At 38.9% G+C, this 17,792-nt stretch overlaps 1 protein-coding gene and 1 pseudogene across 6 annotated transcripts in view; one reads left to right on the top strand and one right to left on the bottom strand.

Moving 5' to 3' along the window:
- LOC125457614 (arf-GAP with coiled-coil, ANK repeat and PH domain-containing protein 2-like) overlaps positions 1-17,792 on the top strand; it is a 155,466-nt gene that overhangs the window by 88,118 nt on the left and 49,556 nt on the right. For all 6 annotated transcript variants that reach the window (XR_009446667.1, XM_048542090.2, XM_048542088.2 and 3 more), the window contains exons 8-9: positions 5,044-5,139; positions 9,667-9,741. Coding sequence is in view for 5 of the 6 variants with exons in the window: in XM_048542090.2 (XP_048398047.1) it covers positions 5,044-5,139; positions 9,667-9,741 (171 nt within the window). In the remaining variant the exon portion in view is untranslated. The remainder of the gene's footprint in view (positions 1-5,043; positions 5,140-9,666; positions 9,742-17,792) is intronic.
- LOC125458047 (5S ribosomal RNA) lies at positions 8,614-8,732 on the bottom strand (annotated as a pseudogene).

The raw sequence follows: 17,792 nt of genomic DNA, 5'->3' as shown, positions 1-17,792 counted from the left end.
GTTTGTGAGAACTTGCATTCTCACAATCAATGTTTGAATCTGTGGGACAGTCTGACTTCTCTGTTTAATCTGATAGCCCAGGTTGTTCTGAAGTGTTATTGTCAAATAAATTTAAATCTTCTCAGAGTGTTGTATCACCTCATGTCATCACCCAGATGTTGCTGATTTGGTTCAGATGATGCCATTATTTTGATGTAGCCTCCAATGTCTACCAAGTGATGCTAATTTAAGCTTTAAGTTCCTGCACCAACTCTGCAGTTGATTTTTTTTTAAACCTTCCTGTTATTCTGTACATTTCACCTCCTTGGAGTTATTGTATGTCTCAAAGCAATATGGTCAATTAGATTACTATCATAAATACTTGACAAAAACTTTGCCCTATAGTATAGACTTCCTGGCTTCCAGACCTCTTGTATCACCCTCGCTAAATTGCTGCACTGTGAGATGGTCTTTATCATTAATTGATACTATTTTATTCATTCACAGGATGTGGGTGCTGCTGGCCAGCCAGCATCCATTGCCCATCCCCAATTTCCCAGACGGCAGTTGAGTCATACGTAGGGCAGACTAGTTAGGGATGGCAACTTCCTTCTCTAAAGGACATTAGAGAACCAGACATTTTTTTTCTCTGACAGTCAACAGTGGCTTCATGGCCATCATTAATTTTTTAATTCTTTCTTTTTTTAAAAAATTATTGAATACAAATTCCACCTTCTGCCATGGGCCTGCAGAATAATAGCCTAGCAATAATCCCGCTAGACCATCACCACCCCTCTTTCCTCTGTCATTCCTCTCAGTTATTTTGGTACGTTCTGCTCCTTTTGAACACCATATTTCATTCGCCTCTCTCACCTCTCCATGTCCTTTGTCATCCAACCAAGATTCTCCTTGAGTTTTTGAGGTAACCTTCATGCAGAGACTGAGCGAAGGAAATAATGAAGCATGAGTGATTTCTCAAACTGTGATTTAAGTCTGAATTCAAGCCTTGTCACCTCTTTAGCTCACTGAGCTCCTTAATCTCTCCCTTATGAGCATCATTATGTGTACAACTCAACCTTGCCTAATGCAGTGTCTATTCCTGTTGTGTCAGTCATAAGACAAGGTCATCTTTGATCAGTCCCTTGCATGTTTCACCAGTCACATTCCATTTAACCGTTCTAACTTCAGTTCCTTCTGCGTTTGATCTTGGGAGACAAGTTCTAACACAGTTTAAAAATATTCAAACTTTCAACTACGTTGACTTTAGGTTTTCATTTCTGAATAGTTCAATCACGCCCTCATTTCTATATTTGATGCTCTTTACCCACTTAAGTCCCTTAGTCTCGCACATTCATGTTGCACCATTCCTATTTTCACATAATTAAGTTCAAGGCCCCGAACATGATCATATTAGGTATACATTTGCTTTTGTTATTTACTGTCTGGCATTTCTAGACAACACAAAGTGCTAGTGGGCCTTGTTGCCTTTGACTAAGTCTTCTCATTCTCCTGGATTCTCCTGTAATGCAAAGATAACTCTTGACATTTTTACCCCTTCGTTCCCAGCTATTATCTTCTGTGCAAGGTCTTTATCTTGTCCAAGATATGGATTTCAATATAAAAGTTAGGTTCAATTAGTTCTGCATCCTCCTTGACTTCTGCCTCCTTCCCCACCCGTTGTCCTATACTTGGCCCTAGCCACGCACCTGTACCCTTCCCTAATTTTCCTCAGTTTATCCTGTCCATCAGATCCACCTAATGAACTATTCCCAGTGCCCCTTTTTAGCCCCATATCCACTGATATTGTGAACTATTTAATCTCCTGTCACATTTTGTTCTGTTGTTTAAATGAGGTTGGTTTAAATCAAGTTCAACTTCCTTTTTAGCCATTCACACCCTGTCTGTAACTTCTTGACTCTGCTGTCCTTACAGTTTAGCATCCTGTGTCAACTTATTGTCTTTTCCAATCCCAACTTTTCTGTGACCCACCCTCCCCATGTCTGGATTTTTGTACTAAGGTTTCTGCCCTTGCTACAACAATGAAGTGGTCCTGATTAGTATTGCACCTTTCTATGACAGACCATGGTGCCTGAATTCTGCCTAATCCTTGACTACCTCTATGCAGCATTTGGCATAGGTAAGCAAATAATCCTCCTTGAAAAGCTTGTCCGTCATCAGGAAAGTAAGACTGTGCTGTCTGACACTCTTCTCAACTGGATTCTCTTTGGTCTCATTACCCATACCTCTGAAATCCACCCACAGAATTAGCCTCCATTGTCTCGCATTTCTTATTCCGTGATGATGGTGTCACGTTAATGTCACTGGACTGGTACTCCATAGATCCAGGCTAATACTCTGGGGCATGGCTCCAAATTCCACCATGGTAGCTGGCAGGATTTAAGTTCAGTTAATAATTCTGGATTTGCAGAAAATGTTTCAGTAATAGTGACTGTGAAATTATAATTGATCGTTGTAAAAATGTATATTGTTCACTAATTTCTTTTTGGGAAGAAACTCTGCCATCTTTACCTTGTTTGACCCACATGTGACTCCAGATCGAGAGCAATGTAATTGACTCTTCACTGCCATTTAAATTGTTCTAATAATCGGTGAGTTCAAGGGCATTTAGAGATGGGCAATAAATACTGGCTTTCCAGAATTTGGAATGCTACCTGGGAAAGTAGTGGAGGCTGGAAACTTGTACAACATTTAAAAAGAAATATATGGATGAAAACTTCGAATGTCTATATCCCATGGAAGAATAAAGGGAACAAAACTTGTATTGCCCTAATGATATCATCTGAAATAGTACATGTGGAGCTTTATGTACTGTTACATCACCCAACTCTACCTCTTCTCCATTCTTGGCTCCTTCCCTCTCTTTATGTTGCCAGCCCACTTCAGTTAACAACAGCTCAGATAAGCTGTTATTTCCAGTCAAATGGTCTTCCATCCTTCACATACTGTATTTAATAGCTGTCAATTCTATCTCCCGCCTTGGCACCGTCCTGGGCTGAGTATTTCTATAATTTTCTGTTGTTAATGCTGGCCTGGCCAGCGATGCCCTCATCCTGTGAATGAATAAAGAAGAGTTCCACACAGCATTATCTCTGACATACTGGAAATTGCTTTTTTTCCTTTCAATCTAATGCCTCCCCTCTTAAACTTGCTTTGCAAATTTTAGGATGTACTGTAACAGCCCATATCTCAATTTCTACTCAATAGGAGATGTGATGATTTGATGGTTTTTACTTAAATATGTGCATTGTGTGAATTTGACCTTTCAGTAGCACCAAATTCTCAAGAATTAAACTACTCACATTACGTGACAATAATTATAAAAAGAAAAGCTAACCAACTGCTCATCGTTGCTCAGCTCCCTCAAAGGCTAGGATCCATATGCTTCAGACTTTTCTACTGAGCTTTTGAGCTTGAGACTGATACTTGCTCATGACTTGAAGTTTCTGCCTTCTTCCTGTCTGGCTCCCTTCTTGTTTTCTAGATTGTCACAATTTGTCTCCTCAAGTAACTTGTGCTCCATGTACTGTGACCACCTCCAATTTGTTTACTGCTTTGTGCTTTTGTAGAGAACCACAGAAGTGCCACATGCATAACAATGGCATGCTGCAACACTTGAACAGCTTTACCACAGCCCATCGTGTATTTCAGTGTGCAAACATACAGCTATACTTTATCAAGAAATACCCTGGAAAGCTCTGAGGATTGCCATGTGTAAAGTTTAATTTGAAGGTTGTTGCCAGAAGTTACCCCCCACTGTGCTAGGCGTATGTATATTAAACATTTTAAGCATTTGTGTAGGGTCCTTTTCTTGAGTGCTGGTAGGTAATAGGGTATGAGAAAGCACTACCATGCTTTTTTTTCACTCTCAGAAGCATATTGTACTTGGAATACCTCTGAAGGTATCTTTCAAATTTGATGTCTTTGAATGATAGAGACCCTATTGATCAATTGTGCCACACTCTGATGGGTACTTTTGTTGGAAGGATGCCCTGGAATGAAAGTAAAATATCTTTCCTTCCTTTATTTATGGCAGTGCAGAAATGCCAAGACTTGTTGCATTTTACGTTTATAGACTGTAAAGCAGAGCGAAGGTCATGTAAAATTTGACCTTTTAAATGTAAAAGCAAATATTAAAGAGCTGATAATGCATTGACTATTCCCAAATTTTACAAACCTCCTGTAATTAGCAAACTGATGAACGATATCTCAATATCTGAATAGTTGTAATGTATTTTGAGTCTGGACAACATAAAAAGAAATGCTGAACATGCTTCAAAGTCTGATTACAGTCATTGTGACAAAATATGTTTAGTCAACTCTGAATTATTAAATGAACATTTAAACCAAATATTGCTTTTGATGAAAGATGAGGAAGCGTACACTTTTGCGGGAAATATATTATGAAAACAGGCTATGGCTTGGTAAAGTGTGCTGGGAATGGAATTTGGTCTAAGTTTTTTTTGAAAGGTGTACTACTTGTCTGTGTTTCATATACATGCAGATAATATGGTAATAATTCTTTTGCAATGTGAAACATCAGTTACTTAAAACTCCAAACACAATCCATTTCTGAAGATTGTGCACTGGACAGATCTGGGAGGCACAAGGGAAATGCCTTGCATCTTATCTCTCCCATCTCTCTTCCTCAACTCTGCCGTGAGGGAAGCATAATCTTCACTCTTTCTTCTCACCTTTTCTGCTGTTTTCACTGCTTAATACCTCTCTTCTAATAGAGTATTGACCAAACAGAATATCCGAGTGAAGGCTGCATGGCATTAATAGATTAAGCTTGACACTGCAGTGACATTATGCTGGTGACATTTGTAACATTTTCACACATGGAAGTGTATGTTTTTAATTTTTCAAAATATCACGTTGTGATCTTAAAATTGCCAATTGTTCATTTTCATAGCTTTAAATATCTTGAAACAAAATTTGTGTGCGTTTAATTTTCATTGTGCAATTAATTCCTAAGCTGTTCTCAATTTGTTGTACGAGATAACAATGTCAGTAGTTAATTATTTTTTAACTTTTCGTTTTCAGATGTTATCCTTTATGTATGCCCATCTCACATTCTTTCATCAGGGATATGATCTTTTTATGGAACTGGAGCCTTACATGAAGGAGCTGGGAGCCCAGGTAAGACTTCAAAAGTGTAAAATAATCTTAAGGATTTTTAGAATTTATTTATTCTTTTGTGGGATGTGGGAGTCCCTGACTCTCTGCAGTGTTTATTGCCCATCCCTAATTGCTTTTGAGAAGGTGGTGGTGGTGAACTACCTTATTAAACTGCTGTCGGGAGGGAGTTCCAGAGTTTTAGAGTGAAATTGTTAAAAATTTTGAAATACTTTTTTTTTTCATTTTGGATACCCTGTTTGAGAGGTGAACAGCATCCTATGCTTTTAGTGTGTGCAGAATTATCATGTCATTTGCTAGAATTTTATCTGAAAGTTTATTGAAGTTACTTTTTTTGACAGAGACTTTGAATACTTAATTTTGAGAAAATATTGGTTTGATTTTGTGATATATTTAATGTAAAGAATGTGACCAGGTGCTACGTAAGTAATATGCAGAAGGTTTGTACCCGGTTAAGAGACAATGGCTATAAAGAGACACTGAAGAATTCAGAGCTTAGATTTGAGGAGAAGGAAGAAATGTAGTTCAAAACCAAATGGTGAAAAATCTAGGGCAACAATGGCCTACTAAATAAAAAACAATATGTGTTTTTGCCACGTAAATTGGGCACCTTTTTAAATCTCAAATTTCAGAAGCAGTAGAGCCATTTCAAACACAACATTCAAGTTGTAGCTGGGAAATGCTAACTTCACAAACTTTCCAAAAGCACATTTGACATCATTTGTAAAATTACTTAGAGATGCATTTTTAATTAAATGTTCATTATTTGAGCTTTTAGATCAATTTGCCTGTTCTTCACTGAAATACAAATTAACTCTGTTTTCAGGATTATTCAGTTGTTCAGTCTTGGTTGGAAGTAGGTAGATTCAAAAGTTGAAACGCATCTTTATTTTGTATATTGTTTTGAAGCCAGCCATTAATGCTGTAAAGACTATTTTCTTTGTGCCTGTTGATAGGGATACATAAATAATAGATTAAGTTGAAATCCTAAATTACGAAGGCTAGTACATCAATTTAGCAGATATTATATTAGTCCCTTCTTGCTGACTAGCTCTTTGCATTTTAGGAAAACTGGGTTTAGCTTTGTTTGAGAACGTAATACTTTAGGCTAAAATGATCAATAATTATTGCATATATCCTAATTAAACAATCTGCTTGAAAGGAAAGGGATTAATGTTTTGAATTTGGTTTTTGTTCGTTAAAATTTTTACGGCTCTTAAATCTCCTGATTTAGTTTTAGTTTTAGATGAGTGAGGCACTGAATTTGAAATGATGCTAACTACTTTTGTAGACCAAGATAATCATTCATTTGATGAGTACAAAACAAATATTTGTACAGTGTCTTTCATGAGCAGAGGACATTGCAAAGTACATCACAACCAATAAATTACTTGTCAAAGACAGCCATTTTTGCTTTGAGAACACACATGATAGACTATTTATGCACAGCAAAGGGTAACAACCAGCCACCAAGTAAATGAGAGAAAACGAGGAATTGCTGGCAATGCTCAGCAGATCTCGCAAAAGAGACTGATTGATTCAGCTCAAAATTTAAACTCCTTACTCAGATGCAGCCAGACCTAGGTATTTTCAGCACTTTGTATTCATTTCAGGTTTTTGGTATTTACAGTGTTTTGCTTTAATTAAGAAAATTATTTGTTTTGGTTGTTTTGAAGGGATAACTCTTGGCTTGGATAGTGCAGTGGTGTTCACACTTTTTAAATCGTGCTTCTGGAATCGTTTACCTCCCAAAATATCATAGTAACTTGCAGTGTATATTTCTCTTTAAAAGTAGCCTCCCGTTGTACTGTGATGCTGAAATTCATTTCCTCTGCGTGTTCATAAAATTTCCAAAATGAATACGTAGAATTGCAACATATTGAAGAAATCATTTGGAGCAGTATATTGACTTGTTTTGATATCAGATTTACCACAATTACTCACCTTAATACCGGTTTTGTAGCTATTTTGTCTGTGTAAAATAATTTGAACAACAACAGAATCTCCATCCACACCCTCACTCCAATACTACTGCCCCTAAAAAATAAACTACTGATTTCATCGCTGACAGGGTAAGCAGAAGAGTTTTTCACTGGTTTCTGCTCATGTGCTCTGTTAAATCTTGTAGTTGTATTGAATTTAGTTGTTGCCTTCCCGTTCAGGTTTAATACATTATCATCTGCATTCTTGATGGTTGTACAGCACAGAAACAAGTCCTTCAGTTCAACTCGTCCATGCTGACCAGATATTCTAAATTAACCTGTTCTCATTTGCCAGCATTTGGTCCATTTCTCTCTCATAAACCTTTCCTGTTCATACACCCATCCAAATACCTTTTTCAATGTTGCTTTTGTACCAATCTTCACGACTTCCTCTGGCAGCTCATTCCAGACACACACCATCCTCTGCGTGAAAAACTTGTCCCGTGGGTCCCTTTAAATCTTTCTCCACTCAACTTAAACCTATACCCGCTAGTTTTGGATTCCCCTATCCTGGGGAAAAGACTGTGGCTATTCACCCTGTCCATGCCTCTCATGATTTCATAGACCTCTGTAAGGTCACTCCTAGCCTCTGACCCTCCAGGGGAAAATAGTCCCAGCCTATTCAGCCTCTTCCAGTAGCTCAAGCCCTCCAACCCTGGCAACATAATTGTAAATCTTTTCTGAACCTTTTCAAGTTTTACGACATCCTTCCTATAGCAGGGAGACCAGAATTGAATGCAGTATTCCAAAAAGGGCCTCACCAATGTCCTGTACAGCTGCAGCATTACCTCACAACTCCTTTACTCAATACACTGACCAATAAAGACAAGCATACCAAACATTGTCTTTGCTATCCAATTTACCTATGACTCCACTTTCAAGGAAATATTAATTTGCACTCCAAGGTCTCTTTTGTTCGGCAACATTCTCCAGGACCATTTTTATTCAGTGTATAAGTCCTTCCGTGATTTGTCTTTGCAAAATGCAACACCTCTCATTTATCTAAATTAAAATCCATCCGCCATTCCTCGGCCCATCTGATCAAAATTCTGTTGTACTCTGAGGTAACCTTCTGCACAGTTCCGTATGCTTCCAATTTGGTGTCATCTACAAAATGACTAACCATATCACCTATATTCGCATTCAGATCATTTCTATAAATGACAAAAAGCAGTGGACTTAGCACCGATCATTGTAGCACATTGCTGGTCACAGGCCTGCAGTCTGAAGAGCAACCCTGCACCACCACCCTCTGTCTTCCACCTTTTGAGTCAGTTCCAAATGGCTAGTTCCCCCTGTATTCTATGTGCTGTAACCTTGCTAACTACCTTACCATGAGGAACTTTGTCGTACATCTTACTGAAGTCCATACCAATCACTTCCACCACTCTGCCCTCATCAATCCTCTTCAAAAATTCAAGTTAGTGAGACACAATTTCCCATGCGCAAAGCCACGTTGACTATCCCTGATCAAACCTTACCTTGACAAATACAAAGGCCACTGTATCCAGTATTCCTGGATGGTCTCCCATCCAAGTACTAACCAGGCCTGAGTCTGCTTACCTTCTGAGATCAGATGAATTCAGGTAGTTTCAGACTAGAGTGGCCGTAGGTTTCAGGTAGCTGTATTTAGGGACCAGAAAAGAGTGAGGGCATAGGAGCTAGCAGGATTAAATTTGCTTGCTTCACAGAAATATTTCTTGGGAAAGAATTTGGAGTAACATTTTCAGGTTTTTTTTTGCAAGTTGCATTCCATATGTAAAGTATACAATGATTAGTTTTTTTATGGTTGCTTTATAAATAACCCATGTACAAAATATTACCTAGTCAGCAAGGTGGTTTTCTGTTGTTGCCTTTAGACAAGAAATGCAGTTGGAAAATTTGAACATTTATCTTTGACTGCTTCTGTCTAATTGGTGCAGTACCACTGGGCATCAGAGCCTGTGCCACTGGTTTGCCCTATCAGGCATTCATAGCTGCTGATGCAGGCAACAATGATTGAGCACTGCAACCTTTGCCAGTGCTTACATTATATGTACAGTGATTCTTACTGGTCTGATGCCACAAACAGATATTCTTTTAGAACTATACGATCATTCTGAATTTAAGATACCATGTGGATCAGTGCAAGTTGTTTGTTTTGATAACTACCAACAAGACCTCAGCAGAAGCTATCCAAATGGATGCTGAAAATTTCCATCCTTGCTGCAATGCTTCCTTAATGTTGTAGAGGACAAATTATAAGATAGAGAAACTTAATTGCATCATGATTGGAAGATGCTGAATCTGTTTTTCAAAGTGTAAGTAGGACTGAAGAAATTGATTTGTTAGGATTTTGTTAGTTTCATTATTGTAAACATAGACATAATGACGTGATCAGGTAGCATTAACTTATCTTTATTCTTTTAAGAGACCTGTCATTCTTTTTATGTTATTTTATTCATTTGTTTCTAAAATGAGGAGGGATATTTATGTGCAGGTAACTAGTTGAGATTCACAACCTAGAAATTTTGAATTTAAGAAGTGATTTAATATTCTGTTTCAACAGCTGGATCAATTAGTTGTGGATGCAGCTAAAGAGAAGAGAGACATGGAACAAAAACATTCCACTATTCAACAAAAGGTATGTGGACAGATGTGAATTTTACCTAACATAAACATCCCACCTCACCTGACAGTGTAAATACAATTTAAATGCCTTACAGTATTATATATTATTGCACCCCACTGCCTGTAAATCAGTGTTACAATGATCAATTAAAAGCCTTCACTAAAAGCAATTGCTCTAATTGTACTATCCCAAAAAGAAACACTAAACTAAATAAAGCCATCGGCTGGGCTGTTACTTGGGAATTTTTTAGATTTTTGTTTTGCTTCTCTGACTATTGTGAGTTTAATTTTTTTGAAATGGATAGTCACCAAAAATGTATCACAGTTTACTTAATTAAGCATTTTTTATTGGAGAAACATTTTTTGGTTAGACACTCATTGAGTTTTGCAACAAGGATACAGGCCCTTTGGTCCACATAGCTATGATGGCCCAACAAAGGCCAAATGCATATCTTTCTCTGAAAGTTGTAGAAAACTATAAAGTTTCACAGTAATCAAAATATGTAATGGTAAGGTGATACCCAGTTGGACCAAATATGAGAATTTAAAACTAAAATGACATTGACATAAAATAACTGGACAATATTTAAGATTAAGTCTATTGTACCCTAATTTGGTTTATCAACTGTTGCAATATTTCAGGGATCAAATTTCCACTAAGTTGGTTTGAATTCAGAAAGCTCCTATGTGAGGTGCTGGCCACCTTTTAATTTTTATTTAGCTGCTGCATCCTGCTTTTCCCACCCATGACATGCTGTAGTCTACTTAAATACTGAAATCATTTTTTTAATATTGTATTTGAGTTCTACAATTCTAGGCCTCTGGTGTTGCTTTATTAAATAGTCAAACCAAGAAGACCAGAATAAAAATGGAACATACTGTAAATATTTAGCAGGTCTGGCAACATCCTTGGAAAGAAAAATCGGATTAGCCTTCCAGGTTGATAACCTTTCAACAGAACTGCAGTCAGTTTGGAAAGATTTAGGATGGTCTTGTGTGGCACTAAAGGATGTTCAGACTCTGTTTGCAAAGGAATATTACTTTGGTTGATAAGGTCTTTGCATAGACATGTAGAAGCAAGTTGATTTTATTTTCTGTACCAAGACTGGATTTCACTCTGATTCCTTCAGTCGAGCTTTTTTGACGTTGCTGAATTGTTAAAGCATTGTCTCCTGCGTTCTTTTGGACCATTAGATCCTGGGACGTAGGAGTAGAAGTAGGTCATTCAGCCCATCATATTTAAGCCACCGTTCAATGAGATCATGGCCGATCTGATAAACCTCAAGTTCACTTTTCTGCCTTTTCCCCATGACCCTTGATGTCCTTACTGATTAAAAATCTGTAAATCTGCAAAAGTACTAATATAGAGGGGAACAACTTTTTCCTGCATGAGAATAGAACTGTTTGGTTGGCAAGTGCATTGTGATTCTGGTAGCCATTGCCATGGAGAATGCACCAGCCAGATAACAACTGACAACTCTTCTTCCCCAACCCTCCCCACCCCCAACCCCCTACCAAATCTCCCAGCCCAAAAATACATGAGGCATGAAATATCTAGCCAATGGTTGAAGAAGTACCACTTTATCCATTCATTTTCAGGACTCTGTTTTGTTTCAGTTAGTTTTCTAACTGAACCTAAGTTCTGACGAAGGGCCAGTGGCCTTGAAACATATACTCCACAGATGGTACCACACCTGCTAAATTTCTCCAGCACTTTGAATGAAATGAACAATCTGAAACAATTAATTCTAATAAGTGACTTCACCTGATGAAGGAGCTGTGCTTGGAAAGCTTTTTGATTTCATATAAACCTGTTGGGACTGTAACCTGGTGTTGAATGACTTCTGACTTTGTCTACCCCAGTCCAACACCGACAGCCCCACATGAGTTTCCATGTTAGTACATGCCAGGAGTACAAAACTTCTCTTAATTTAGCACAGTGGTGCTGAATTAGACACCTCAGCGGTGGAGTTTACAAAGACGGTTCACATAGGAATGAAAACATTTAATGTTGAAAGTATAGATGGTGCACTTGAGGTTCAAGTATTTCTGAAGAAGGGTCTAGGCCCGAAACGTCAGCCTTCCTGCTCCTCTGATGCTGCTTGGCCTGCTGTGTTCAACCAGTTCTACACCTTGTTATCTCAGATTCTCCAGTATCTGCAGTTCCTACTGTCTCTGATTACTTTTAGCTTCTTGGTGAAGAATGATTTTTGTGGTGTTTGTCCCTTTGTAATGTAGAAGTTGATGAGTTTGTTATCTTTCTCAAGAGCTGTGAAGCCTACTATCAGAGTTGCCACTGTTCGGGAGGGATTTCCAGGATTTTGACCCAATAATGATGAAGGAAAAGAATAGTGTCCAAGTCTGCAAGTTACAATGGAGTATTACTTGGAGACACCCTGAGGCATGGCTGTCCTTGTTGCCTTTATCATTTTCAAGAGCAGATGCCCTGGATTTAGGAGGAAACCCTTGCTGGTTTATTCTAGTGCATCTTCTAGATTGTGTACACAACAGCAGCATGTCCAACTGTTGGATGGAGAGCGAATGTCAAAGATGAAGAAAGTCGGGTGCTGATCAAGAGAGTTCCTTTATTTTGAATGGTGTCTTGAGTTATTAAACCTGCACTCATTCAGGCAAATGCAAGGAATTCCGTAACACTCCTGACTTGTGCTTTGATAGTGGGAAAACTTGAGGAGGTAGGCCCCTTGGTACAAAATACCTAGCTTCTGGCCTGCTCTTGCAGTCACAATACATATAAAGACACCTTTTTTAAATTTATGTTTTGACCATGTGCACAAGAAAGGTAGTGCTTCAAACTAAGGAGACTCTGCAGAGGTATGACTGTGGTTTTTAAAGTGTGTACTGGAGCACTTTGAGTTCTGTGTAAATGTTGCATTTTCCTGGAGCAGCAAGAATTGAATCAGGCACCACAAGGCTGGTTCAGAACTAAAGAAAAACTGCATGATAGCAGTGTTCTGATTGCCTCCTGTCTTGGCGATCATGGTTTGTGTGGAGACAGTGCAGTAGAGAATTATGTAGCCTGAAAGAGAGTGCATCAAAATATTACTTCTCATCTGGTGTGCCTCACTTGTGTGGAGGTGATAGCTTCAATAATAGCTAGCTGTCTTCTACATCCTATTCTCTGTAAACCTCCTCTAGTAGGAGGAATAAAATTCTTTTGAAAATAGTGAAAAGATGAATTCTTAACCAGTGAATGAAAGAGAGCTTATAACAAGCTGTGCAAACAACTTTGTGTCAGTAGCAAAGAGCTAAAAAGGAATTAAAAGGAAGAGAAAGAAAGCAACTCAACAAATCCTGTGCACTGTGGTGATGCTGTGGATTTGTTTCCTCTTTGCATTTTTCCTTGATATTCAAGGAATAAATTGTAGAGCTATAAAACAACTGCAATTTCCTACTTGTATTTGGTTAAATCAACGCTTGTTTGTAATAAACAATTATTTTCCTATTCAGTACAGCAACCTTTTAAATTCGATCTTTTACCCTTAGTACATCGGTCAGGTAAATTGGGGACTTTGGATAGTATGATTAAACCTTTTTCACACTCATGGTATATCTCTGGGGATAGTGGGATTGAATTTGTCAGTGCATTACCCCAGTGAGCTGTGGTATATGGTAGCTGGTTGAGAAGTGTCCTCTTGATTCTCAATTACTCTTATTTCACCAGGGTGTAACACATTACTGCTTTTATACCTAGGGGAGTCACTCTAAAGACTTCTCTAAAATTCAATTTTTCTTTTATTAATGTTTGGATTAAGGTTGTAAAGGTAAAAGGCAAAATCACCGTAGTTATACTTGGACTGTAGGGCTTTACGTTGTTAGATAGACAACTCTCTGGTTTAACCTGACAGTTGCCATGCCTCAGGTGAGGGGAGAGGTTGAAAAGGAGAGTCCTTCACAGTAACCTTTGCCAGTGCAGAAATTGAACCTATGCTGTTAGCATCACTGCATCACAAACCAGCTGTCCAGCCAACTAAGGTAACAGGTCACCTTATGGAATCATCAAAATTTACATTACAGCAGGAAGTTATTTGACCTGACATGTTTATACCTGCTCTAGAAAAGCTAGCCAGCTATTTCCATTCTCCAGGCCTATCTCCGTGGCCCTCGAAATTCATCACTTTTAAAATCTAAATCCAGCACTCTCTCGAAACCTTGTATGGAGTCTACCTCCTACACTGTGATGTGCAGTGCATTCCAAATCCTAACAGCTCTCCTAAGTAAAGAAATTTCTCCTCATCTCACTGTTAGGTCTTGCTGACAATCTTGGAATGGTGCCCTCCCTAGTGACTGACATATCAACTAATGGAAACAGAATACTCTTCTTTACCCAGTCAGAATTGTTCATAATTTTGAATATCTCAGGAAGATTACCCCTTAATCTAGTCTGCTTCAAAGACAGTGAGCCCAGTTTCTCTAATGTTCCCTTATATCTAAAATTCCTCATTACTAGAATAATGCCAATTTTAGAAGTGTAGCATGATTTCTTGCTTTAATACATTATGTCTCTATTTATAAGGACTGTATAAACCTTCTTAACAACTGTTCCACCTTACCTGGCCACCTTCAGAGATTTATGTATGTGAACCCCCAGTCTATCTGCTCCTGTACTCCATGCAAAGTTGAACCGTTGAACCCGAATTGTCTCTGTTTATTCTGTCAAACTGCATTACCTCTTCCCTACAGTGAAATTCTTCTGCCAGGTCCCTGCCCCTTTGATCAACTTGTCAATGTCCATCTTATGTCACTCAGCATCATCCTCACATTTCACTTTTCTCCCTAGGCTTAGTACCATTCACAAAGTTAGAGATTTTGCCCTCAATGTCCATGTCCAAATTGTTCATATGACTCTGAAAGGGTAGGGGACAATTCTGATCCCAGGGGAATGCCATTTTCAACTCTACTGCAGGCTACGAAATGTTTATATCTACCCTCTGTTTCCTATCTTTTAACCAACTTCTAATCTATGCTGTCAAGAATCCTTCAATTGCGAACATTTCTAATTTGCTAACCAACCTGCCATATGGCATTATGGTATTAAATGTTTTCTGAAAGTCTTAAACAGTACAACCCTCCTTTGCTGCGTGTGTCTCCTGGTCAAAGAACTCAATTATATTGTCAACAGCATGTTTGATAAACCATGTTTAATGTCTAATATTAACTTATTTTCCTCGATGTACTTTTATCTTATTCTGTATTATGGCCTCCATCTGTTGATAAGCTGACAGGTCTGTACTTTCCTGGTTAATTCATTGCCCCTTTTCTTAAGTAATAACACCCCTGAAAAATGTCTGTTCATAGCTCTGTGGTCTCTGCCTCTCTCTGCCCTGCTCGGCAATCTGGCTATTGTCACCATTTTCAAATTTGGTAAAGACAGAAGCAAAGTACTCTTCTGTCATACCCTTTGCTTCAGTGAGCAGCTTAACCTGCATGTTCCTCATAAGCTCCACTCTATCCTTCAGTTCATTTCTAATGGATATGTACCTAGCTTGGACCTTCTTCATCTCTGTTTTGAAAGTCTCCCATTTTTCATCCACCAAAATGCATTCCCAATCAACCTGCTGCAGTACAACTTTTAGATCCCCCACATCTGCCCTTTTGCAGTCTGGGGTCTGATTTCTTTACTGATTTTTATCCTTTTCCAATTTAATGTTGAACCTTATGGTTGATATTTGCCAAATGCACCCTCACTGTCTTTTTTTTTGGCCTACCTTTTCCCCAGGACCAGATCCAGCATATCTCCTCCATCCCTAGAAATGTACTGTTCCAAAAAGTTCTCCTGCACGCATTTGTAGAAATTTATTTCCTTCAGTGACCCAGACTCTGTATTTTTTTTCCCAGTCTACCCAGGGTAATTCAAATCACCAACTATCGCAACTCCATTTGGCCTTCAGGTTAAAATAATCTGCAAACAAATGCACTCGTCTACTTCTCCACTATTTGGAGGTCTGTAATAAATACCCGAGATGGCCACTGTTCCCTCCCTTCTTCTTGCCTCCAACCATATAGATTATAATTCAGAAACCACATCTTATTATTGAATTTAGAACAATACAGCGCAGAACAGCCCCTTCGGCCCTCGATGATTGAGGTGTTAATGAGATCTGGAATCAAGTGGTCCCTGCTGGGAACTAAGCTGACTTTTGATGCTTGGTTTACAGTTGAGTTTTGTTTTAAAACGCAGTTGGTGACGTCTTTCATCTCTGATGATTTGAGAGTAGGGCAGTAACACTCATGTTATGCTTTTGGCGAATTCGATATAGCTGAACAATGTTTCATTTGGTTGAGTAGATCCGAGTATTACAACTGTACAGGGAGGGCCTGGTGAGTTTTGGCTAGTTCTGGAACACAAATCTTCAGGCTGTTTTTGGGGCTCATAGCCCTTGTTGTATTCATCTGATTATGTAGGCAAAATGCTATGACTGAGCCTAACCATTGACTTAATAACAGACTGAAAGTTGTTCAGAAGAGATCTAACTCTTCTTAGTCAACCCTGATTTTGGCCACATGCAAGAGCCGTTGTAGGTTTTTATGCTCCATATCTAGAAATTCCTATAGTAAACACTACACCTACTTTCTTGCTGCAGCTAGGGCTATAATATATTTACATCTGCCCATACAGCCATCTCAAGAGGTATCCCTTTCTATTGGAAAATCATGACCTGGATATGAAAGGTACTTAGAATCCTTTTTTGGATTCTGAGTCTTAGACTTGCCTTACAAAATTGTTATGGTTTACAAAGAATGCTTAGATTTTTCCTCTGCATAACAGTTTCCTCATTTTGAACCTCCTTTTGGAATCTTGCTGTTTGCCATTATACTGCCTCTAACTTCCGTATATTACATATAATTTGCGTCACATAGAACATAGAACATTACAGCACAGTACAGGCCCTTCGGCCCTCTATGTTGTGCCGACCTGTCAGACCGATCTGAAGCCCATCTAACCTACACTATTCCATGTACGTCCATATGCTTATCCAATGACTACGTAAATGTACCTAAAGTTGGCGAATCTACTACCGTTGCAGGCAAAGTGTTCCATTCCCTTACTACTCTCTGAGTAAAGAAACTACCTCTGACATCTGTCCGATATCTTTCACCCCTCAATTTAAAGCTATGATCCCTCGTGCTCGCCATCACCATCCTAGGAAAAAGGCTCTCCCTATCCACCCTATCTAACCCTCTGATTATTTTATATGTTTCAATTAAGTCACCCCAACCACCTTCTCTCTAATGAAAACAGCCTCAAGTCCCTCAGCCTTTCCTCGTAAGACCTTCCTTCCATACCAGGCAACATCCTAGTAAATCTCCTCTGCACCCTTTGCAAAGCTTCCACATCCTTCTTATAATGCAGTGACCAGAACTGTACACAATACTCCAAGTACGGCCGCACCTGAGTTTTGTACAGCTGCAGCATAACCTGTTGGTTCCGGAACTCAATCCCTCTATTAATAAATGCTAAAACACTGTATGCCTTCACATCTCATCCTAACATAAGCCGCCGCTTTCCTCTTGACCAGAGATTCCACCTCCTTTGTAAGCCACGGCTCCCGTGCTCTACAGCTTCCTCCCTGCCTGACAGGTACGTACTTATCTAGGACACACAGGATCTTTTCCTTGAATAAGCTCCACATTTCTAATGTGCCCATCTCCTGCAGTTTCCTTCCCCATCCTATGCTCCCTAAATCTTGCCTAATCTCATTGTAATTGCCTTTCCCCCAGCTGTAACTCTTGCCCAGTGGTATACACCTATCCCTTTCCATCACTAAAGTAAACATAACAGAATTGTGATCGCGATCACCAAAGTACTCACCTACTTCCAAATCTAACACCTGGCCAGGCTCATTACCCAGTACCAAATCTAATGTGGCTTCGCCCCTTGTTGGTCTATCTACATACTGTGTCAGGAAGCCCTCCTGCACACACTGGACAAAAACTGACTGAAATAGTATACAGTTCAAATGGTTCTCAACACTTGTTCTGTTCAATGTGCCCATGCTTAGTAAACGTTTACTTGCACAATAGTAATGTGTTTTCTTTTTATCC

The sequence above is a fragment of the Stegostoma tigrinum genome, chromosome 14, assembly GCF_030684315.1.
Source record: "Stegostoma tigrinum isolate sSteTig4 chromosome 14, sSteTig4.hap1, whole genome shotgun sequence".
NCBI lineage: Eukaryota > Metazoa > Chordata > Chondrichthyes > Orectolobiformes > Stegostomatidae > Stegostoma > Stegostoma tigrinum.
Note: the sequence above shows the minus strand (reverse complement) of the source record. Positions and strands in the feature narration are given on the sequence as shown.